General features: G+C 42.7%; 1 protein-coding gene across 3 annotated transcripts in view; it reads left to right on the plus strand.

The window, feature by feature from the left end:
* Positions 1 to 23,903, plus strand: part of FNIP1 (folliculin interacting protein 1) — a 71,979-nt gene that overhangs the window by 14,705 nt on the left and 33,371 nt on the right. For 2 of the 3 annotated variants that reach the window (XM_087753688.1, XM_087753689.1), the window contains exon 2: positions 16,351 to 16,477. In XM_087753688.1, coding sequence (XP_087609814.1) covers positions 16,351 to 16,477 — 127 coding nt within the window. Of the gene's footprint in view, positions 1 to 8,315; positions 9,262 to 16,350; positions 16,478 to 23,903 lie in introns of those variants that run through there. The other variant, XM_009464335.2, reaches the window with a different exon arrangement.

A 23,903-nucleotide genomic window follows, 5' to 3' on the forward strand; every position in this document is an offset into this window, starting at 1 on the left:
GGGAACCAAAGTATTCAGGACCTCACAGTTTTAGTGCGTTTGTTTGTTAGCTGTCAGGCTGTTCCATTATTCTGGCAGCCTGTATTTTTTTTGCAGATATTAAATGAAGTTGTATGGCCATGTGGCTTGTTCAAGCATCTGATTTTTCTTTGTCCTCATGTCCTTATGAGTTACATAAAAGTGAAGTCAAGCAATGCCTTTAGTGTCTGCTCTATATAGATCTACCTGAAATAGTTTCAGGTCACCTTTGCATGCTTAATTTGGAAAACAATTGAGCAGCATGACTCTTGCCTTGGAGAATTGAGCAGTCTAGGCTCCTCACAGTAGTCTTGGGGCTCTTGCAATATCTATGCAAATCAAGATCTCATCCCTTCTGCAAATTAAGTAGGGGCCCGTTCAACTCGTAGAGCCAGTAAGGGAGGGATGTTCAGTCCTCGGGTTGGAGCCAAGTTAGAAAAGTCTTCCCTCCTGAAAAGCAGCTGTAGGATAGCTCCAGCCCACCTAGATATTTGTTAATGTTATTTGGCAGATCTATGAAAGCGTTCCTAGTTGTTTCTGGTTCAGAGCCTGGCAGTTGTCTTGAAATGCAGTGAACTTCCTGGCTAGTAGTTGTGAGGGTTAACTAAGGCGGGTGGTGAAAGGCTCCCAGGCGCAGAGCTCTCACGGAAGCCAGTAACCGCTCTGTGTGCAGAGAGGCTGCAGAATTGGGCCGAGCATCGCATCAGACTTCTGGAGGTGTTGGAGGATGCTTAGATGGCAAGTGACACACACAGTGGTGTCAGACAGTTGTTGATTCACACGAGTATCTATCATTAGCACTTGTGGAATATCAGTATAAATGAGCATCACATACAGATAGGCCAGACTGGGATTTCATTCCATAGATATTAATTTGTTATACTTGTTTATACAGTCATCCTCTGTCTTTAGTTTGCAGTTGTTCCTGTGTAACTGAGATGGTTTTTGGTGAAATCTGAGGGGGGAATAAGACTGAGTCAGCACTCTACTTAAGCCATGTACTTTACTTTAAGTATGTAAGTAGTTTCATTGCTCCCAACGAAACCTCATGTGCTTAGCATTAGGCATGTGTTTTAAATAAGTTGCTGATCCAGAGTGATTGTTTTTTCTTTTGGAGTAAAATCTACACAAATGAGGAGGGTAAGACTACAAACACACAATGTTTAAAATGTTAGAAATCAAAGATGTAAGGTAGTAGTATTCAGGAAAAAAGCTTTTGGCATTTAATGCATTTTAGTGACACGCTGAGCTTAAATGCCACTTTTGTTGGAAAAAAATGATCATCATCTGTTAATTTTATGTGACTGTCTTTATAAATGACCTGGCAGCATAGCAAGCTAAAGTTCACTGTAGTCTTCTACAACATCAGGCTTTAGACTGAAAGCAGCATTTTGGGATTATCCCTACATCAAACCTCGGTTGAACTGAGTACATATAAATAATTGTCTGCCAGCTTTTCCTATTACAAATACACACAGTTTGTGAAATTGGTTTACCATGTGCTGAAAATTTCTTTGATATTTTTAAAAGCCTGTTGCTATGGCAACCGGACCCCATAACAGAAAAGCTTTTTCGTAATAAGAAGGCTAAGAAATTCTGTTACCATTCAGGAATAAAGCCACAGCAAAATAGCTTGTATTCTTTTTTCAAAAGCAAACAAACAAACCAACCCCAGAAGAAAGCCTGATATCCCAAAGCAGCTTGGACCTGGATTACCAGATGGAAGGGCACATCCCGCTCGCAGGGCTTGCAGAGCTCTGCCGGGGAGCTCCCATTGCAAATGCTCAAGCTGGTCTCAGCTCTTACGGTGGAGAATAATCAGGGAGTTCGCAAGCATTTTGCTCTGAAATCATTGAGATGTCTCTTTTTTTTTTTCCCATATGGAAAGGTTGAAGTGATTTGATGGTTTGGCTTGTGGGCAAGGAAACATGAGTTTTGCTTCTCAGAACTGGATGTCCCCTTTGTGCTTTGCTAATACAGAAACTGGCAGAACAGGCATTGCTTTTTCTTTGACGTTAGGGCTTGCAGCCCTGTTTCCTTGTGTCTCATGACTGAGTGAATCAACACCTAATTAAACAGTCACATGAGGGACAGAGTAAAATGCTGCTCAGGCACTGATCATTGTGAATCTTTGGAGAATAACTACTTACATCTGTCTTCCTCCTTCTCCAAGGAACCCTGAACAGCTGCAGCTTTGCTTTCTTTTTTTTTTTTTTTTTTTTTTCTTCTTCCAAGGGAAAAAAGATCACGTAAACCTCGGCTAAAGCAATGCCGTCTGGGCAGATAAATGAGACCTGGGGTAGGGGGAAGAGAAGACTTGGAAGTACTGGACAAAATCTTGAGAAATTGGAATGATTTGAGTTTGTGCTGGGGATGACTTAGCTGAAAGCTGGAAGTTGTAGTCCTTGTGCATTTGACGCTCCTGGTAATTTAACTGAAAGTGTGAATCTTGGGCGAGGAAGTACAGTAAGCTCTTTGGAGCGGTCTGGGGGGATTCTTCATATATTTAATATTAGTTGTAATTCTTTCGCTCGCAGCATGTTATGAAGGGTCTGTAACAACTGCTTTTCACCTACAAGTGGCAAATACTTGTGTGGAGATTTATTGGGCTCTCAATTATCACTCAGTCACAAGTGCAGCCACCTTAATCAATTACACGGACGTGGCCTACAGCCAAGGAATGCTCCAATCCCCACGCTGCCTGCTCGCGCTGTATGACTTTCACCACCAAGGCAATATTTTTTTCGCCTTAAAACTCACGAAACAAGTATTACAGGATGTTTTAATCAGCGTGAGCAGATGGCTACCTCCACCCTGACACAGCGGTGGGCTCCCAGGTAGCCTGTGGGACGCGCTGGGCTGCGCAGCAGATGCCTGGGTCTATAGCGAGCGGTTTTATTGCTGTCGTGCCCTGGCACTGGAGGTGGCGGTGGTGGTTTGGGTGCCCCATGGTGCAGTATTTCCAGGCTGAAGATATCCACCAGGGGTCATCCTGGCCTGCCTGCTGCAGGGCCGGGGGGCTCAGCCCCGGGGAGAACAGGGTCTGGGCCGCTGCCCCCGCAGGGACCCGCTGCCCCCGGGGACCCTGGGCACAGCATCGCCCACCCCGGCATGGCTGCACACTCAGGGGTTAAAAAGCATGACAGAAAAAAATGCAGCTGTTTACATTCTAGTCTTTTAGCCTTTAAAAAGTTATTTATTTCTTGATATATTGATCTGATAAAAAAAAAAAAAAGCTTATTTAGATGTGTTTGCTCGGTGTTGGTGCAGAAATCCCATGGCATGTCAGGCATAACTAGAGCACACTAGCAATTTGTTTATGCACCTTGCAGCTTTTTTTTTTTTTTTTTTGTATCTCCTGAAGTAATGTATTGGGAATTTCAGTGTTCACTTGTGTCAGAAGAAGAAAAGAAAACTGGTATAGTCCTTACAGTTGCTGGGAAGAGCATGAAAAGAAAAGCCTTAAAGACTCTTTAAGCTGAAGATAAATACGGGGAATTCAATGTTTGTCTATTAAAAAATGAAAATGTCAATATTCCTCAACCAATGTACTCTTGTTACATCAGGAGTCATGGAAGGGTTTATTATTAATATTGGAACTGATAGCACTGGTGGAGCTATAGCCATCCCTCTAAGATGTCTTCCTTTTCATGGCAGCAGAGTTCTTGCAGTCAGCCTTGACTCTAATAGATCTTCTTTTCTCTTCATTGTATCATCTATTAATACCCATGATCTCCAAAATAAAAAGCAGCGATTCACCATTAAGATACCTAAGCAATAAACTTTGCAGTTGATACATCTAAGCCTGTGAGCTTGTTTTTGCTCTCTCTAGTACTGTGAAACCGTCACTTTTTTTATCATATTAGTAATTCTCAACAGTGGTGGCTCAGATGCAATATAGATGCCAGTTGTCACAGGCCAAGTTTGCTTTATTGTCTGCTGGAAACTCTGGTGTATCAGGCAAAGATAGATGCTGCATGTCACTGAGTGTCATATTGTCATTCCCATTTTGAAGAGGGGATGGAAAACAGAAGTTAGCTTTATGTGTGGATTTAGGATTGAAGAATCTATCTAGACATCTCCAGAATTACACAACACAATGGAGGGGGGGGAAGACTTCCCCCCCCCCATAACCCTCCTCTGCTACACTAAATTATTCTGTGTGACTTTAGAAAATTCTTTATTTCCACCAACTGTTTATGTGCAGCAAAAGCAATTTGTATTGGAACTTTTTTTCTTCCCAACTTTTCATTAAACACACACACAATACTGAACTATTTACGCTTTATTTTTAATAGCTACAGCAAAAGATTATTCTGCTCCGCACACCCGAGAGTGCACAATAAAATAACTGTTTGGCAGGGGGAAAATGCCCTGTTGTCTTGCAGTACCAGTTGGTATTATGGAGGTTTGTTTGGTGTCTTATTTATAGTAGATTGCAATTGGAAATGTGATACAAAACAAACACCGATGTTCCAGTAGCTTAACCATGCATCAGATTTTTACTTTGGTAGTTATTTTTATTTTAAGCACCTTTTATCATGACTTGAAAAATTACAACAGTGAAGGGACAGTCAATCTGCTGAGGTCTTAGCATCCACGTTCTTAAAAGAAAGATGTTGCACCCTCCAGGAATGTTTCCAGGCAGATTTGTATTTGTGCTGGTGCTCCTTTACGCTGCCCGTAGAGACAGTTTATTCCAGTCATGAGACCTCTCGCTGCTAGTGCGAATCCTGTGTATGGAGAGTTTATAAACTTGGGTTCTCTGTTGATTTTTGTGTGTGTGTGTGTGTGTGTTGCATATGAAAAGCACTTTTTTTCAGTATTTAAAAATCTGGTTTCCTTTAAAGAAAGTGGGGCCTAGGTTTTGAAAAACCTGCGGACTGCTTGCAGTGATCTTTCTCATCGTTTTGGCTCTTGCTGACCTTTGGCTGGGCTTATGTTTGTGCGTGCCTATCTATGGTGCGTGCAGGTATGTGTATGTATGTGCTCCAGTTGTATACGGAGGGTTTATGCTTTAATACTGTCCACTTTTCCTCTCCAGCAGTGAGGAATTCAGTGGATTTTTTTTTGCAGGGATACAAAAATGCACAGAAAGCACATTTTTTTAGAAGTCTAGCTCAGTGGTAATCCTACTAAGGTGAGTATTTTGTAGAGAAATGGTATCCAAGTATTTCTAGTTGGATTTCAAATAAAATCCTAATTGGTTTTCTCTCTTTTTGTCTAGTGTGGCTTCCAGCTCCTACCTTTGTGCATTACTAAGCAATAAACATTTCTTGGCTTGCTTACTGGCTCTTTGTTGTGTGCGTTTATAACATGTGTGAGGGAAGCCTTCTTTCAGGAGAAAGACTAAAAAAACTCGTTAAGGCAGCAGAGAACAAAAATGAATCATTTCATCACTGTTTTAGCTTGTGGTTGGAGCAAACTGTTGTCTCCTCAGTTTAAAATCAGATGATTTATAGCCAAAAGGTGCATATGAGCCTTTCCAGTAATTCTAAATGTTTTCAGAAATGCCTTTGGATAAAATGAAGAAAGGAACTCTTTTCACTGCTCTTTTGTTTTGAGGATTTTTTGTTTGTTTGTTTTGGCTTATGTATGTTTAAGAAGGAGCCCCAGCCCCAGGCTGGCGTCGGGGTCTGCACAGAACCCCATGGGTGGGATGTGCTTCATCCTCTCAGCTGTCCCATGCGGCTGGACACCATCACCGCACCTTTCCCACCTGCCGTCGGGTGGATGTGCGTGGATACTGAAGTGCCCACCCCGGATCTCTCTGGAAGGTGATGGGCTAAGGCAGGAAATTTTGATTGCCTTATTTTTTGAACTTACGTGTTTTTCTGAAACTAGATAATGTTATCAGCTTTGTTTTCCAAGTTCAAATTTACACACACACAAAGAAAAGCCTGCACCCTTTCAAAGAGACGGAGAGTATCATATTCCCTGCCAAAGCCAAATACTGCTTAGGTGGTAAATGAGGGACATTGGGGGGGGGGGAACTGGGGGGAGGGGGAAGCTGCCTTTCTGGAGGCACCTTTCAATGACAGATGCCATAGGCCTGTTGCAAACCGCATAAAGCTTCCACAGCATAGGTGAAAACAAGTTACTGTAGCTGGAATACAACCAATATTGTAATTTTAGCTTTTTTACTAACCAATGGCCCACTTTGGGTTTTATTTTTGTTTCCCTCCGCTAGAAACAGTGCAGAGAAGCAGCGAGGAGGAGTGGCCGAGGGGCTGTGCCATGCCCCTCTGCCCTGCAAGCTGCTGTCAGTCGGGCAGGGTGGGTTATGGCAGGGTGGGTTATGGTTCTGCGCGCCCGCCTTGCATTCCTCCATCCCGGCACAGCCTGAGCCCTCTCTGAGCATGGCTTTGCATCTGCAGTTGCCAGCCAGTAGGTTTGGATTTGAGTACTGGCTTGAACCCAGGTTTAAAATACCATAGGTACGCACTGGTGTGACCAGAACATCTCAGAAATTTAGAATCAGGCGTTGTTTTTGAAAACTTACCTCCTCTGTTCCAGATCAGTAAATAGGATGTTCACTGTGCCTGGATATACACCTAGAGAAGAGGATCGTGCATGTTTAATCTTAGAGAGGTTTGAGTATTTTCTTGGATGTGGGAATGGTGACTGTGTTTTGAACCAACACCGAGTATCTGAAATCCTTCCTCGAGCAATAAATATTCACTGATCTGGCTAAAACACTATTTACTCTCTGTACGTTTTGAATCTGTCTCTATTTGAAGAGAAATTCCTTCCAGTATTTTTCCTGGTCAGTTGTTGGATGGAGGCTGGGTCTGCTTTCAAAGCACTTGTCTTTAATATGCATCAGGTTACCCTGAGGTAAAATGGAAACCTTAGATGTTACTCCTGTAAATAAATGTTTACATAATACATTGCACTGAACTTCTCACCATTGCATGCCGAAGAAAAAAAAGGTCACTTTTGACATCAGTAACCTTTAGAGAGTGATGCGTTTGCCACACAGGTAAAGAAAGTTACTGCGCACAGCACATTCCTTTCACTAGATCAAGAAGGTAGGAGAGGTCAGATGTTATTGCTTACAACTCCCAAGGCTTGGCATTTTAAGCTTTAAAGGCAAGATTTGGTTTTAAGGCATGGGTCCTGTAAACAGCACATGCCTAATTTTGCTCATGTGAGTAATTCCATTGAATTCCTTGGCACTAGTCACATTTGAAAAGCTAAGTCTATAATGTACGTCTGTGTGGGGTCAGGACCTCAACTCTTCATTCCTAAATGAGAAATTTCCTATAAAATTCATGGTCACAAAAGATAGTGGGTTTCGATTTGGAACCAAGTAAGTATCTGTGTCTTAGTTTGACTGTGTTAATGTCCAAATACTTGCCCAGCACCCAACATAAAAATACTACCTTCCTATAAGTCAGCAGTTAAGGATTTCTCTCTGAACTTAATCCAGCAGATGTGTAGCAGAAGAGGGAGCTCAGTGTTCTCTGGTGGAATCCATCCTGGGTGGCAAAACATCACCTGGGCTGTTGGGATTGGTGGTCTTGGGATCAGAGCCCACGAACAAGTGCATCAGCTCACCCACTCTGTGATGCAGGGGAATCATCAACAGCCCTAAACTTTGTGTTGTGGGATGCAGTGGAACAGGAGATCCTGATGATAAACAGATTTTTGCTGCCTTTTATTTGAAATATTGGCAAAACCTGTAGGTTTTCAGACGCTGAGGAAAAAACTGGAGTAGGAGCTATGATGCTACAGTCTCCTGCCTTTATGTATTTCTTGAGCTTTGTCCAAAGATAATACAAAATTAATAGTATGAATGATTAGCCCCACATATGCTTGTGACAGTACTTGATGGCTTTTAATGTGCATTGGTTTTTTGGATGCCTGGTTTCTTCTTCACTTCCCCGTCCATCTCTCTTGCTCCTCCACCACAATTTAGAGAAAAAAGTTCTTTAAATAGCAAGCTCTCTGCTTTTGTGATGTACCGGGCAGCCTTCCTAGCATGGTGGGGTTACCACAAGAGCAATCATGAAACCTTGTTTACAGCTATCAGGTTGGTCAGGATTTCTTTGTGGGCATTATTTCACGTCTTCTTTTTTTCCCCTAAAAACCCCTATATATTGCCATCCAGTTGTCTTGCATGTTCCTGATGCTTCACTTGTAATATTAATGAGCCCTCACAGGGCATACAGTGCTTCCTTTGTTCTTATAGGAGCCGATGGGGAGGGGGAGTGGGTGCTGCTGTGATACACGGAACAGAGCTGGTTTTACTCAGCCTGCAAACACGCTGGAGAGCTGAGAACTGGCGACGCAAAGGCAGGCAGCAAGCGTCGGTAGCTGTAGGCACCTCTCCCCATTCCCAGCACGCACGCAAACAAGACCCCGTCTAGTTCAACATTTAAAGGCCTTTATTTTAACGGAGAAATGGCGCGCAGGGGTCGGCGGCGGCGCTGGGATTGGTGGCGGCGGATGGCGGCTCCAGGTGGCACACGCTGACAGCTGGGTCACATGATGGCTGTCAGCGCTCGCTTTTCCACCCCTCTGCCTCCGCTCTCGCGCTCCAGGGCTCCAGCGCAAGCATCCCGTCGCTTCCAGGAATGTAAAGGCTGGGGGTGCAGTCTGGAAGGAGGCCACGTTGCTTTGCCCCCCCCCTTCCTTGTCCGAGCAGGCTGAATTCCCGACGGCCGCGGCTCGTGGAGGTGCAGGACGGCGGCCACAGTTGCCAGGGTCTCGGGTCATGAGACTCAACTCCGATCGCCTTCGCTAGAGGAGGAGGATAGATGGGACTGACATGTACGCTCCGGCAGCTGCCAAAGCAGCACTTAGCTTTCCGATGAATTAGATTGATCTTCTCTGCAGCAATACACTGGAAGAGACAAAGGAGCGGGGAAGACGGGCGATATTTACTTGAGCAGAAATCCCGGGCTGTGCAACAGAATGGAGGGGCAGGATTTGGGTTATGAAACTCCAGGGCAGTGCAAACGCAGCCTGCTGCAAATGCCTATATTGCGCTTCAGCAAACTGCTTTCTTTAAGGTGGTTTTTGTGATCCTGTTGCTAGGATGAAGCCTTTTGCATTGCAGCATGGGGAGTCTTTTGTTTGAGTTAAATTCAGACCTCTTGATATGTCACCTGACAGTCTTGTGGTTTTGGATGAATATGGCTCATTGCTATTATTAACCTGAGTTGGCAGCCGGGCACAACAGGAGTTTATAGGGATTTTGAAAAGTGGAACTGCTCGGGGGACAAAGATGCTTCCCAGGTACGGTCACTGCACAGTTCTTGAGATTATTTTAATTATTTGAAAGCTTAATATTTTCACCGTGATGAAAGTATTTCTTTTCCAGAGATGTGAAGCTTTTAGAGATTTAATTTTATGATTCTTCTTACAATCATATGCTAAATGGCACAAATGTATTTTTTTTCCCTGAATTGGTTCTATCTGTTGTAATTTTGCAAAGGGAAGTGCAGTCTGCTTGAATAATGTAAAACATCGTGTTCAATGCTAGTCAATTTAACTGAAAGGAACTGTGTCTTGTTTGTGTGTGTTTTTTATTAAAATGGGTATTTCAAAAGAGCACAGAGTTTGTGTACGTGTGCGTGCATGTGCATATGTTTGCATGCATATATGTGCTTAAATCAGCTAAAAGCTGAACCGTTACTTTTTGAAAGGACATATGTGAGATAGTCCCAGAAATATTTTATGAAATTACTAATTGTAAATTCTGAAGCCGTGTAAATTGCAAAGTTACTCAATATGCTACATGTCTTTAACAAAACCTTCCAACCTACTTATTTTCAATATCACACTCCAGATTATGATTAATGTGTTGACTAGACTGCACCTAACCTGTATATATTATGTCTTTTTGCTTGTGGAAAGGCATCTGGCTCATGTATTGGACTTTAGAGTATAAATTAGGTACCTTAACGAGAGCCAAGTGACTTGGTAGAAGGGAGAAAAAAATGAAAACAAACTAAAGTCAGCTTCATGTACAGTTAAAGAATTGGACAGAGCCAAGGACCTTGGAAGCCAATTGAAGTCTAGGTCCAGTTTAGTATACTGAGTGTGAAATATCTGGCTGACTGAATATGTGCCTAGTGTACAATATGTGCTTAGTATAAGCAGCAGAAGTTTCCTGGAGCTCAAGTAGTGCAGCTATTCAAGGTGAGGATTGCTAAGCTGGTAAATGAACGAGACAGATTTATAGATGTAGCATGGAGCTGACCTCTGCGGTGCTGCAGTGCCTGTGGATGTGTCACCCTCCTTCAAAAAATGAAAAGGGGGTGGCTTGGATTTATCTTTTTTTTAAGGGAAACATTCTTTCCTTGTGATAAACCTTAAAAATGTAACTGCTGCAAGCAGTCACCAGTCGTGAGCGGTTGTCCCTGAGATGATCCACCGTCTAGCAGTTCTTCCAAGCTACCCAGAGTACAGGTCCGTTGACTTTTGCAAAACCCCAACTGAGGTCACAGTGATGGAGGGCAGCGTCACCCAAAGGGATGGGTAAACTCCTTCGCGACTGATCGTCCCAGGCTCCCTCCATGGCCTTGGTCAAGTCACAAACGCCGCTTTTCTCTGCAGAATCAGCAGGCGTTCACCACAACAGTCACACAACCCTGAAGTGACCTCAACTCTCGCAAAGATAATTATCTTGCAAAATTTTTTTCTAAGTGTAGGCCCCATGGTTTCTAGTTTAGGGATCTTCTTCCTCCTCACAGCCTTATGGACATGTTATATCACCAGCATTTAAATGGAATCTCTCGCTGAAAATGCCAACTTTGCAAATTGGCAATGCAGCCTGGATCATCCTTCTCATGTGAATCCTGATAAACTTCTTTTGCATTTCAGGTATTATTATTAAAAAAAATAAATAACCTGCCCATGTCTCTTTAGAAATAGCTAATGGATGGTCTTCCAAAGCTGGAAGCATTGTTAACATGCCATACATGACTGTTTTCATTGCTTCCAAATTAGTTGTGCTCTTTCAGAAAGGTCTACACAGCTGTCTTTGTACAATAATGGTCAAATAATAAGTAAATTATTGGATTGCAGTAAGAAGGTATTAAAATACATAGCATACCCTCCCCTTGCGTCCTATATACTCAACTTCTGTTGTATCTTCTCAAAGCCAAAAGAAAAAAATCCAGTAACAGATAATAGCAATGTGCAGAGGAATTTGGGCAGAAGGGAATCACTTGTTGGAAAAAGCATTTCAGTCAGGGGTGAGAGGTGTATGATATGATGGTTGGACTAGGCAAGGACCATTTGCCTTCTGCTTCTGATCATCCTTCCCTATAACAAAGCAACTGCAGGATCCTAAATACTACTGGGCTGTATATGTACTGGTGAGCATGCTTCGATGTGAATGTACATCTCTGTGGAACGTGGAGATGACCTGCATCTGAAATATCCCAATGCACCTAGTGGCACGGTCTCATACTTAACGTAAGCTCTTCAAGACAGGGACAGTCTCTGTCCAATGCTTGTGTAGAAGTTGGCTGGGTGTAAGCACCACCGTAACAACAATAGGACATGAAGAGGATCATCTGCAGGAGTTGGAGATAAGCCCTGGGGATCCCTATGCCTCTGTTCTGGTGCTCATCTTAATGGGAGTAAAGCAAGACGTTTCCTTCCCTGTGGAGCCCTGCGAGGAAGGCGTGGGGCAAGGTGGACCTGCCGTCTGCTCTGCCCTGGCTGTTTCTGTCAGCCTTTTAAAAGGTGCTAACATGAAAAACACGCAGAACAGATAAGCTAGCATAAACTATAAATATCATTTGCGTAGATGCATTTAAAAATAGTTGGAAGTGATTCATCACCAGGCAGTTTTTATAACTATGGGTAACATGAGGTAGGAAAACAATAGTTCGACTGATAGTTTCAACTTACTTTTTCAATGATTAGTCATATTATGGTTTTGAGTAACTTTACTTTTTTGCAAACTCTTTTACAATTCCTACCTGCTTAATATCTCGATCAGTTTGCTTCAGTTGCTTTTCTTTAAGACTTCTAAAATATCTGTGTTAATTATTAAAAAGTAATTGGACACTACCTAAGCTGTGTTAGTATGAAATTGTTTTAAAAGTAAAGTCTCAGGCAGGCGGAAAAATAGTATTAAACTAGACCCTTAATGTAAGGAAGAAATGCTGTTCGTGTTGTAGTGGAAACAAGGAGGAAGGAATGTTCTCGCTTTCAATTACAAGGGAAAATCTTGTATTTTAATGGGTGGAGTGGTAATGAAGCATTTCTGCGTCTGTCGTTTCATCTACTAAGACTTGCACACAGTGTAATACTACCAGTTTAAAGCCATTCCGTTGCCTCTTGCTGAGAAGTGTCTATGGCAGTAATAAACTCCAGGAATTAGATACATGAGCAAATCCATCCTGGGAGAGAATTTGGAGTTCTGGATTGCCATGCAACTTGCAGCAGAGATGTCAGGAAGCACGTAATGGATCTGTAAATGTACACTACAAATAATACTCCTGCTATTGAATGTAAAAAAGGCAGGAAAACAAAACAGGTGAAAAGGCAAGAAAAGCTGAACAATAGTAGGGCTTAAATGTGAACATCCATTAAAATATCATTTTTCAGGCCTTGATTTCATTATTATTAGTTTCTAATAATTTCATTATTATTCATGTGGAAGTTTGTCTTTCTGTCCCAAATAATTCCTTTGCTTTGTGCTTTCTACTTGTATTAGCATCTCTGCAGGGGGGCTGGAGCAGATGACCTCCGGAGGTCCCTTCCAACCTCAACCAGTCTGTGATTGAGAGAGATCGGGTTTTACATGACTTGTTTCTGAAATATCCCCCAGAGTATCTATACATCAATGGATTTCTACCCCATTCTATTCAGATAGGTATTTCTGAACATCTCATTCAAGAAGAATCACTGTTTGTGTAGCGGAGCTCTCCACAGGATGGGTGTCCTGCTCAGAAATAATTTGTTTATCACTATTTCTTCTCTTGCTTGATGTGTGAACTCGCAGCACTAACTGTGTGGCAAAGTCACACACACTTCCACTGGTGAAAAGATTGTTGGGGTTTTCTTGGTGGTGGTTTTTATGTTTGTTTGTTTGTTCTGGGTTTGTTTTTGTTTTGTTTTGTTTTTTTTAAATATAATCAGTTTCAAGGAAAGATCAAAGAGTGGTAGATAAGTCACGCAGGAAAAAGTCCTCATTAAGAGGATGGTCATTTCCAGAACAGCGTGGGAGATGGAGACTCACCTTTCATCAACATTACTTGAACATCTGATTCTACGTCTCCTGGTTTTTCTATAAGAATCTCAAGAAAACATCAGTTAAATGTCAAAGTTAGTTTCCATTTATAAACAGAACTCATTATATTCAGAAGATCTAGGTCAGTTTTCATCTGCCTGAAGAGCAATGCTGGAGTATTGCCCTGTTATATTTGTTTTGAGAACATGCCCTGCGTATTGCACACAAGAATTTGTATGTTCCTGGGGATAATCTATCCAGATATCAAGCTTAACGGTATTTTAAAGCTGCTAACAACAACAGCGAAGCTACTCCATGTCCCGCTTCCTCCAGAAAAGTGTGCCTCGCTGGGAGGCGGTGGGGATGAGTTGGAGGTGCCAGTCTGCCTCTGTTTACTGTCTGTCTAAATGAACTTTCCCCCAGCTCTCTTAAAGTTTCTTCTGGTTTGGGAAGTGGCCCGCTATTGCCAGGGAATGTTTTTGCAAGGCTGAAATGTGCTTAAGGACTCTATTATGTAACAGAGATAACGCTTATTTGGAATGATCACAAATTATGATGGGTAATATCTACTAAATGCTTGTCTAGAGAAAGTTAAAATGTCATGTGAAGAAGCTGAGAAGTAAACAAGCTCTTGTTACCTTGATCAAATATGTTTCCGAATACAGCAAGAGTTTTATATTTAGCTTTCTCTCCTCTTAGTGTGTAATCTGCTCTTGGAGCTTTTTATAAGTAGACTTTCCTAAGATCTGGAACAGCTACTGCCCTTCTTTGCCAGTAATTTCAAAGTCAAATATCAAAAGTACTAGGTAATGGAAGACACGCTTTTGTCTGAGCGTGAGGGAAATGCGAATGCGTTGCAAGGGTGGAGCAAGCAATAGCACCTTTTTGGCATGCAATTAGTTGTTATTGTCATGCTATTTCTTTATAGGAACCACAATGGCCTATCTGGAAACAAAATGGGTTTCCAGACTTCCACTGATTTCACTTCAATATAAGGAGATGGTTCCTCCAGGAAACCAGTTTATCCAGCAGTCTCACTTGCATCTTCACCACTAGCCAAAGTCAGGCTCTTGGAGGTAACCGTCCCCAGCTCTAGTGCCTTGGAGCCTCTCAGTTGGTAACGCTCCAAATAGACATCAAACAATATGGATTTTGTTTTCTTACATTTTCTGAAATGCAGGATGGGGCTCGTTAGCAGAGCCCCTGGTAAATGGAAGCTCTGCTCTGAGTTTGTCACTGTGCTCGGGTTTTGGTACAGCATTTGCTCAGTTTGCAGTCTGCTCTTCGTGTGCGCGTGTCCCTCTGAGGACGATGCTTGGCTTTAGGTGCCCAGAGAGGGTGTGTGGCTCTTTGCCCCCAAATCTAGACATGAAGTTATTTCAGTTTCAAGTTGCTCAACCTTTTTTTCTTGTAATAAGTTGCTTTTGACATTTGTTGCACACTATCTTCTCTGCAGCTTCTGTTTTTGTCTCCTGTTGCTAAATGGTGGGGCTGAGCAGATTAGGAAATGGATTTCCTCTCTCAAGAGACGGAGTAACTGTGTGTCTGGGGCTTAGTTTCACCTCGCTGGGACTACACTAGTTGTAAAGCCTGTGAATCTATATTGGACAGTCTTAAAAACTTCTGATAGGCAACCATGGCTTTGGTGATCAAATTGATTCTCTACTGTGACCTATTATAGAAGTTGTTGGCTTACAAATTGTCATTTATGATCACATAAAGCATGGGTGCAGAGAAGGAAACCTTTTGGGTGGTGAATTAGAGGGACAGAGGAAAGGAAAATTTACCATAGTCTTAGAGTCTAGCATGCCAGGTTTACTTTAATCCATATTATCATAGTGTCTTTTTGCTGAAATAAATGTACAGCTCCTTCTTGTAAACTGGGAGCCTGTATCCTTCATTAATGGCTGGAAAGTTCCAGGGCCTCATTTCTCACTTCTTGGGGTTTCATGCTAATACTGCTTGCCTAAAAGCCAAGGATAAAGGAGATAGAATTTCACTTGATCTAGGAAATGGCTCGTAACTAGCTGAAAGATGATTCCCGTTGTTTCATGGATAGAGCAGGCGTCTTGTTTCCTATCTTCCAAGAAGGTATCGGTGAAAATGTTTGCTGGCCTTAAAGTGATGGCTGGTTTTTTTAAAATGGAAATTGAAGATGATGGCTACGCAGCACCCTTAAAGGCAAGATTATGCGATGGTATTCAAGCCTGAGCCCTGCAAGTTCTCCCTTTGCAGAGCTCCTCTGAAGTCAGTGGCAGTAGGGAAGGCAGAGGCTCGGGAAAGCTCCTTTCCTTGTTATTGACTGCAAAACCAGTTTGGGAATAGGCGTGTTAGAAGAGGATTGCTGTGTGTGTTTTGCTGACCCATGCAGCAGCATGGCCTTGAATCACAGTGGCTTAAGTGGAGATTATTCTCTGAATGTAGCGAGGACCTGAGTATATAGCCACACGTGGCTCTCTGTTCGCCAGCGTCAAAGCAGATACTAGTATGAATGTTGTAGTTCATAATACTGCAGTTAGTTCTATACACGTGTGTTACTACAGTGTTAACCTGATGAAGGGTAGGAAAGGTACTGCGCATTTTTTCAGCTGTGGAGTTCAGTGCTTTGCCAACCCATGAGACTGAAAACCCATGACTGCAAATGCAGAAATTCATTACTTAAGGGAGAGGCCCGTGTGAATATATACCTTTTTTCTTTTTCCTTTTGAATTGTGAATGCTTTCAAGCTAGTGCTTGCCATGAGGAGGGACTCTTTTTTTTTTTTTTTTCTTCTTTTTTTTTTGGTCTTTCAACACAAAAGCTGAGTTCTTCTGTGACTGATTTCAAAAAGCTGGAACTTGAAGAAAACATTAAATATCATAAGACAGAGCACAAGAGCTAGTGATGCTGTGCACATCATTGTATATGATTGTAGTGGATTGATGCCATTTGTGCCAGTGTAATTTGGCAAGTGTAGGGGAAAAAAAAACAAAAGGGATAGTCCTGGCTACAGGATCAAAGGGTTTGATGAAATGGCATTGCATTTGCTTGACTTTATGTTTTAATAAAGTTGTATATACAGATAACGTAGAAAGAACAGTGTAATAAAGAGTTGTGGTAATTGATCCTTCTGCTCTTTTATTTCTCAATTAAAGCTGGCCTTTGCCGGAGTTTGACCCAAGTCAGATTCGACTGATTGTGTATCAGGACTGCGAAAGAAGAGGACGGAATGTCTTATTTGACTCCAGCGCTAAAAGAAAAATAGAGGATGTTTCAGTGTCGGTGAGTATTTTACTAATTTACATGGTTATAGTCTATATTTTTTAAAATGGCAAGACTGATAAATCACAAATGTTCTGTTTTATACACATTAACATTTAAACGTCAGTTATATGCAGGGCTATATTTAAATGCCTGTTAAGTTGCAAATTATTCAGGCTTCAGTGATTTCACTCTTAACAGCTTTAAATACTATAGTGATCTCTTTATTCCTGGGCTTGTCTACTTTCTGCTCTTTCAGAGAGAAAGAGCAGCAGGCAGTCCTGGGGCTGCAGCAGGCAATGCTGGAGGGCTGAGGCAGGGCATAAACTGCTATTTATGGATGTGCTTTTATGCCACGGTGGGGTCTGCATTCTTAATCGGAAGGTCCTCCCCGTCCTGTGTCCTCGTGTCCTGTTTGGTTAGCTTTTGCCAGTCGTTTCTATGCTTTGCTGACAGTTTTTTCACACGAAGTTACTTGAAAACTTTTCCTCTGTTTTTCCTTTTGGCATGGTCTGCATGGTAATCTATTAATTGAAACTGTAATGGATGCAGTCAGATGAGGATACTTTCTTCTAAGGGCTCTGGCCAGAAGATTAATTTCTAGCCACAGTGCTATTGTAAGTGGTTGTGTGAGGTTGAACAACTTCTTTCGCTGCTTTGAACTTCCTTTCCACCATCTCTGAAAATATTTGCAAACCATTTTAAGCTCTGCAAGCAGAAAGCACTGTGTAAACTGAAATTTATTATCCCAGTTGCTTTTACCTGTAGGACTTACTAAGTTCTGTAAGCAGGAGTACACAAAATAACATGTTACCCCCAAGCCCTGGTTTTCTTGTTGGGTATTGGAGTACAGCCAGAGGATTCTTCATCCAGCTTTGTAAACTCTTCTGGCCTGTTGCTGAATGCTGCCAGACTGATGCTTCTCATCCTGGTCCCGAGTGCTTCCTATGGCCGCGTATCCTAACCTCTGGGAGCCAGTTTGTGTCTCGTCAGGCACTAACTTCCAGGCTTCTCCACCTCTTACTCTAGCGCTTTTATAGCCATGAATCAAGATCACAATTTCCTAGTTCTTCTCAAGAATTTGTGAAGTAAAGCAAGTTCCACAAATGTTGAACAAAATGCATCTTTCTTTTTAATTTTAACTTGTTAGAATGGCTTTAGAATTTATATGTTCCTGTTCTAGGTGTTCTTGCCAAGAAAACAGATTTTTTAAAGACCAGAGATCTTTAGAAGTGGTTTATTGGTACAAATTGCTGGCTATGCTTATTACTATTACTTCATTAATTATAAAGCATTACTTCATCAATAAAAAAGATGTTGTACAGTATAAATTCTCTTGCCATATTTCAATTGATTTCTTGAAAGCCTAAAACCTCTTTAAGATAGATCTGTACTTGCACAGTGAATTTGCAAACTTCACTGTTTTGGTTTATTTCAGAAAGATCGTTGACTGTGGCAGCTCAACAGCAACAAAATAAATGGTTGATAATGAAGCTAACACAGTTCCATATTAATCTCTCCTTTATTTTTCTTTGCTAAGGGGGAAGGGGGAGGGAAATAGCTGTATTCACCATCTCTATGAAATGAGCATGTGAGACTGGTGGAAGAAGACTGTTCTCAGGTGTTCGAAATGCCCAGTGCTCATCTCTAGTAACTTGATTTCTTCTTTTTTGTGGTATTAGGAGACTTTGAAAGAGAATATATTGAAACATTTGCTTGCTGTGATATCTGCCTTCTGCAGCACTCAGATAATGTCACGTCAGGCAAAACTTTCCTCATAAAACAAAACTTTGCAATAGCAGAAGCATTATGCAGGTAAAAACGTGCAGAAGAGTCCTCGGCTCAGCTTGCTGCGAGCTTAGTACAGGCTTGTACAGTTAGCAGTAAGTACTGGCCATTTTCAAGGAATTGCGTTGTTTATTTTTCTCACTCTTTATCATGATTTTCATTAACAAAGACACACCCTGCCTATACAAAGCCAGATCTTGGCTCTAAGCACATTCCAAGGCACTCTTGCCCTTTTGCAGCAAGACATGTGTGTGGGCCGGGCACTCTCCCTTCTGAAAGGGAATCTGTTCAGCACCCCACAAAACCCAAAGGTTTCTGCATCTCTCCCTGCCCCCCCCCCCCCCCTTTCCTAACGTGATTTATACCTCTGGATTCACAAATAACACTAGGGGGGAGATTTGCAAGAGTGCCTAGCAGTGGCCAGACTGTTCTGGTTGAAGTCTAATCAGTCTAATGTGGAGAACCGAGAGGGTTTCAGTTTGCTTTACGTTGCTGTGATCTTCAGTTCCCATTCTCTGTTGCTTATGAAACGTGAAAGCAATTATACTTTAAGAGTTGTATGCCTGCAGCAAGGTGAGATATACTTTGCTCTGTTTTATACATCTAATCTCAACATATGTCAAGAGTTGTGTGCGGTGGACCAAGGTTGAACATGGCTCAGTCGTTTGAATTCTATAAGGGAAGGTATGGTTATAAAATTTAAGGAGCATCAGAGCAAACTTTTCCAGACACAGATGTTGCAAGAAATAAAACAGTAGGCTCTGACTTTTTGATGAGTGAAAACTGCAGAGTTTGTGCTCACACCAAGCTGGGCTTTAATTACTAAAGCATTACTAGGTTCATATTATCCATGAGGGAAATGTGACTATAACACATAAGGATTTTGTGTTTTCATTGGATATTAAATCAGCCTCTTCATGTCTTCAATAAAGCTAAACACCAGGTGCACAAGAATTTTGGGAGGGTATTGCACAGAGACAGACAGAAGGCAGCAGAGAGTTTGCAGTATGGCCATTAAAATATTTTAATTGTGCAGGAGAAGTGATGTTTTCCTCGGGTCTCGCTGGAGTTAAACTTGGCGAGTAAAGCCGAGAAGCTGTCTGGTGATTCGGAGGGCTGGCGGCCGCTGCACCGGGAATGTTGGCCGAAGGCTGTGCCAGGCGTTTCCACTGAGGCCAGGCAGAGATCCGCCTTAGGCAGCTGTGGGCGCTTGGCATGGCGGGGAGGCAGAGAGATCCCCTTTGTGAGTCCTATACCTTTTTTGGTGCTAAGCAGGAGAGGTTCTTCCCCAGCTTTCCAGGGGATGGGCTATTGATCAGCCAGGCTCTGTAAGCAGAGCCGAAAGACTGCTGCCTGACCAGCATCAGAAAATTGGGTAACTCCCCTGTCTGAGTTCTGCCAGGGTATCCCAGAAGAGAGTGGCTGCCCTTTCCAGCCCTATGACACAAGGTCATGAGCAAATGTATCAGAACAGGCATTTGCATATTAAGTATGCCAGGGCAGCCTGTGATATGGGAAGTAGACATTATTGACGCCTTTACTAAACAGCCTCAGTCCACACCCAAACATCCACATCTCTTGGATTTTTGGGTATCGAAGTACTTTTACAGGCAAGCTTGTGGGTTTGATCCGCTGTTTCCTCTAGAGATCTACTTCAGAGTTTGTTCCTCATACTAAGAAGTGTCACTTCTAATGAGACTGTATGGCTTGATTTGCAGGTGATAGTGTTATGACCTACGACTGATTTCTACTAGTAGGCTCGTTTCTGTGCTTGTCTGCTCCTTTTCCTCTAACGCCTCCCCGCCTGCTCTCCGCTCATGCATACCACCAGCCCCACTCACCTCCCCGTGGGGTGCCTCGGGGCTGTGCGAGGTCCCGCACACATCCACCCTGTTGGGTCGTACGGAGTTTCCAAGCCAGGATCCATGTGTGAACACACGTATCCAAGAGCTGTGATAACGGGCCTGGTTTGAATTTCAAATCAAGCATGACAAGCCGCTCCTTTTCCTTTTTAAGGTGCAGAGGCCAGGTGGCCCTGCCAGTGCTGAGCTTTCAGCCTTGGCTCTGCCTTTCCTGACCCTCTGTGTGCTTGGCTTCTCAACCTTGACACTGCATTCATGCTAACCTTAGCGAAGGCTGTGTTGGATTTTACTGCGCTGCCGCTGTTGCGCGGCTCATGAGTTATGTCGCCATAAACGTCGGTGTGCAAGGGCCAGCTGAAGTATGAGAAGTTTTCCTCCAAGGGCTGGCAATTGACTGGGATAAGGATGACACAGAAATAGTGCCACGAGGGAGAAGTGGGGAGTAAAGCAAAGAAGCTGGGAAGGGGACCCTTGTGTCAGGGCTTTCCTCGGAGCAGCTGAGTGAGTTCAGGGACAAGGTTTAGCTGTCTTGTTTAACTGCTCCTTTTCCTTTTTGTGTTGTCCACTGGTGACTTACGACAAGATGGCAGTTACCATTCGGGATTTGACTGAAGAGAGGTGCTGATGGACATGTAAGAAGCTAAAATATTTCCGAAGTCTAAAGATCAGCCTAGAGGATGGCGTGGAGTCCAGGGAGGAAGAAGGGGTGTCAAGGGACCATGAGGAAGAGGAGGGGGGAAAGAAAGCAAGAGCCAAGCTGTGCACTGGGCTGAGCAGGGATCCAGAGTTTGGGCGGTTTGGCTGGGAAGGGAGAAAGACAAGGAATCAGACAAGGGCAGTGGCTTGTTCCCAGGGCCCAGAGTCAGAAGAGGATTTTCAGAAGCAAGGCTTGTTTTGGTGTTTTGAAGAAATGAAAGAGAAAGAGTGGCCCGGGGTGCAGAATTTGAGATCTTGAGGTGTAACAGTGGACTTGGACTTGCGGAGCGAAAAGTTCACTTTTGCCATGTAACCTAGTTGTCTTTATCTTCGGGATAATTTAACTGAAAAGTCATATGATATTCGATCTCCTACTGCGGCAATTTCTTTCACTCCGAATGTCATATTTATCCCAAAGCAGAAAAAATGGCATGCTGTTTTAAACAAGCCAGGATTAGCCACGTGTTCTAATATACTTCAGCACTGGATAAATGTTGAGCAGCAAATTGCTTTGAGGGATTAGTAATTGGATAGTGAGCCTTTTGCTTGTAGGTGAGTTGTGTGAAATGGAGACTCTGGTGTGTATCTGGCTCTCGGTGGACAGGTTCCCAGTGAGCCAGGCTGAGCAGACAGATAAAGCAGTAAGCACAGAGACCAAGTCCCACCTTCTTAGCTCTGCTTATTCTCTCTAAGCAGAAATGGAAGAATACTAGTGGAGCATAGGGTTGGCTTTACTTCTTTCACTGACCTCTGAGTAATAGAGGAACTTGACAACTCTGCAAATAAAGGGAGAATGTAGCACTTGACAGCTGCATTTTAAGAAAGCTACCTGGATTTTTACAGCAGCACTTGAAGGGAAGGAATGAGCGCCTATTCACATTACTCTCATGTCCTAGGTGGATGCATACATTTAATTACACATTCAGACCAACGCATATTAATAAAGCAAAAGAGTTAATTTCTCTATTTTGGAATAATTTTTCAGCTTTGCTGAAAAACCTGTTCTAGAAATGAGGTACAGAGCTCTTGAAGAGTGGCAACTTTACTTGGAAATAAAGATTTCTCTATCACTACCACCACAGTGGTATTTGAGCACCTGCTGTTGCAGAGAGGTAGAAAAGAGTAAGCCGTATGATGACATTCCTTTTTCCTTCTGTCACTCACAACCCTAAGACACATGCACACAGTCTGGATTTAGTTCAACACGCCAGGCTCCTTTCAACTTTCTTATTATCCCCAAACCAAAACTTGCCCAGCAGAAATTCCTCTTCCTGTGCACAGCCCTGGGCATGTTCTTTCCACTTACTGAGGAATTTATAGACCTTATGGCAAAGAGTTAAAGGTCTTTGCTGATAGAGGTGGAGAAAAGAGATTCCAGAAGCAGAACTGTAGAAGAAAACTACTTTGTACTCTGTTGTACTATAAAGACATTTTACTCTAAGTTATCTTCAGTACTACCTGATAGGTCTCTAAGACTTTCAGCAAATGATGACCTCTAATGTGAGAGCTGTGACTGCCAGGCAGTCTTTGGAGCTGGGCGGTATTTGCAGCGAGCTGGCAGAGAAAGAACAAAGAGTGTGACCACAGCGGGGAGAGCGGCGTGGCAGCCAGGAGCGGCAGCTGCCCGCGGCATCCTTCCAGCAGATGTTCTGCTCTCCAGCAAAAGTGAGCGTTTCGGAGGACTCCAGCAGCACTTTGCCTAGGGATCTGATTTGTTGCAACTATGTCTATTTGGAAAGAAAATCCACAACTTTGAAACTTTCCCTTGTACAGTTCTTAAATAATTAGGTTATGTTTTTATTTTTGGAAGCCTGGCTTGCATATCTTTGGAATATTGTATTGGAATGCAAGTAATCCCACTCATTGATGCATAATATCTTGAGATTTTTAGCATCTAAGATTTCATTGATGTTTGGATTCAGAAACTGCAGAGGAGAGGGGCATTGCAGGTACTTGATCTCATTGTCCAACAGGTTATTCTTAAGCACACACTAAGTTTGTAAAAGAGCAAACACCAAAATTTGTCAGTGATCTGCATTTTAGGAGGGATTTACTGTCCACAAGGTTCTGAAAAGTGGTATCTGAATGATCCTGACCTCTTTTACAGACTCCTTGCAGGAGTCTTGGTTCATTAAACTCCACTGCAAAGACCAAACAGCCATTTTCCTGGTTTGCTATTTAAATTAGGCAACTATTACTTCAAGATACCAGACTCCCCAATGGATCTGGGGAAAGCTGCTGTGCAGAAAAATGCAGTGATAATGAGAAGAAATTATTTAAAAGTAAGTAATTTGCAAACTTAGCCTATTTTTTTTAATGCACAGAAATTTTTTTCACCTGTAGAAATGCATTTACTGCCTTTACAGTCTCAAGGAAGCTTAGTTATAATTGTAATTTTTTAGAAGGAACTTTCAACATCTGATGGAAAATGCAAGCTGAAATGTGGTTTGCCTGCAAAAGCTTCTGTAACCCTGTGGATTTTATGTGGTTTTATCACATGATGCTTGCCTAGCCTAGGACATTGTTGTTTGTGTCAGAGATAAAATGCAATTCTAGTTCACGAGTTCCTGCTGAAGTCATATGATGATCATTCACATGTTCCAGCCATTGTGTACTGTGCTCAAGCCACAGATACTAGCCATTAGCAAATCTACATATTGCATGAATTCAACGTACTCACTACGATGTCGTAATGAGAGGATACTACTATGGGAGGCTGTATAATGGCAGTAAAGCACAGGACTAGGCAGCTAGTGCATGCTTCCTTCCCCTCTGCCACGGAATTACTGATTTGTCTGCACATTTTTCCTTAAGGCTTTCTGCGGCAGCAGCTCTCTAATGGGAGCAGCAGTGCGGACTGCCGCGTGGAGCTCGATAATTCCTGACATTTTCTGCTGTTTTGCTAAATCTCACCCACAGTTAGGGCCAAATAAAAGTCCCCTGTCCCTAAGTGTGGGTGAGATTTAGCCAGGAAAAAAAAAAAAAAAGTAACCTGCACAGCCTAGGAGAGAGGCATGGGATTCCCATCTTGCCCCTCATCAAAATCCCTCTGCAGCAGTAAGGGCAGTTTTTTTGTACAGTTGTTGCTGATTATTGAGCAG

The sequence above is a fragment of the Nipponia nippon genome, unplaced genomic scaffold (genome assembly GCF_047370975.1).
Source record: "Nipponia nippon isolate SJK-2023a ecotype South Korea unplaced genomic scaffold, ASM4737097v1 scaffold_17, whole genome shotgun sequence".
NCBI lineage: Eukaryota > Metazoa > Chordata > Aves > Pelecaniformes > Threskiornithidae > Nipponia > Nipponia nippon.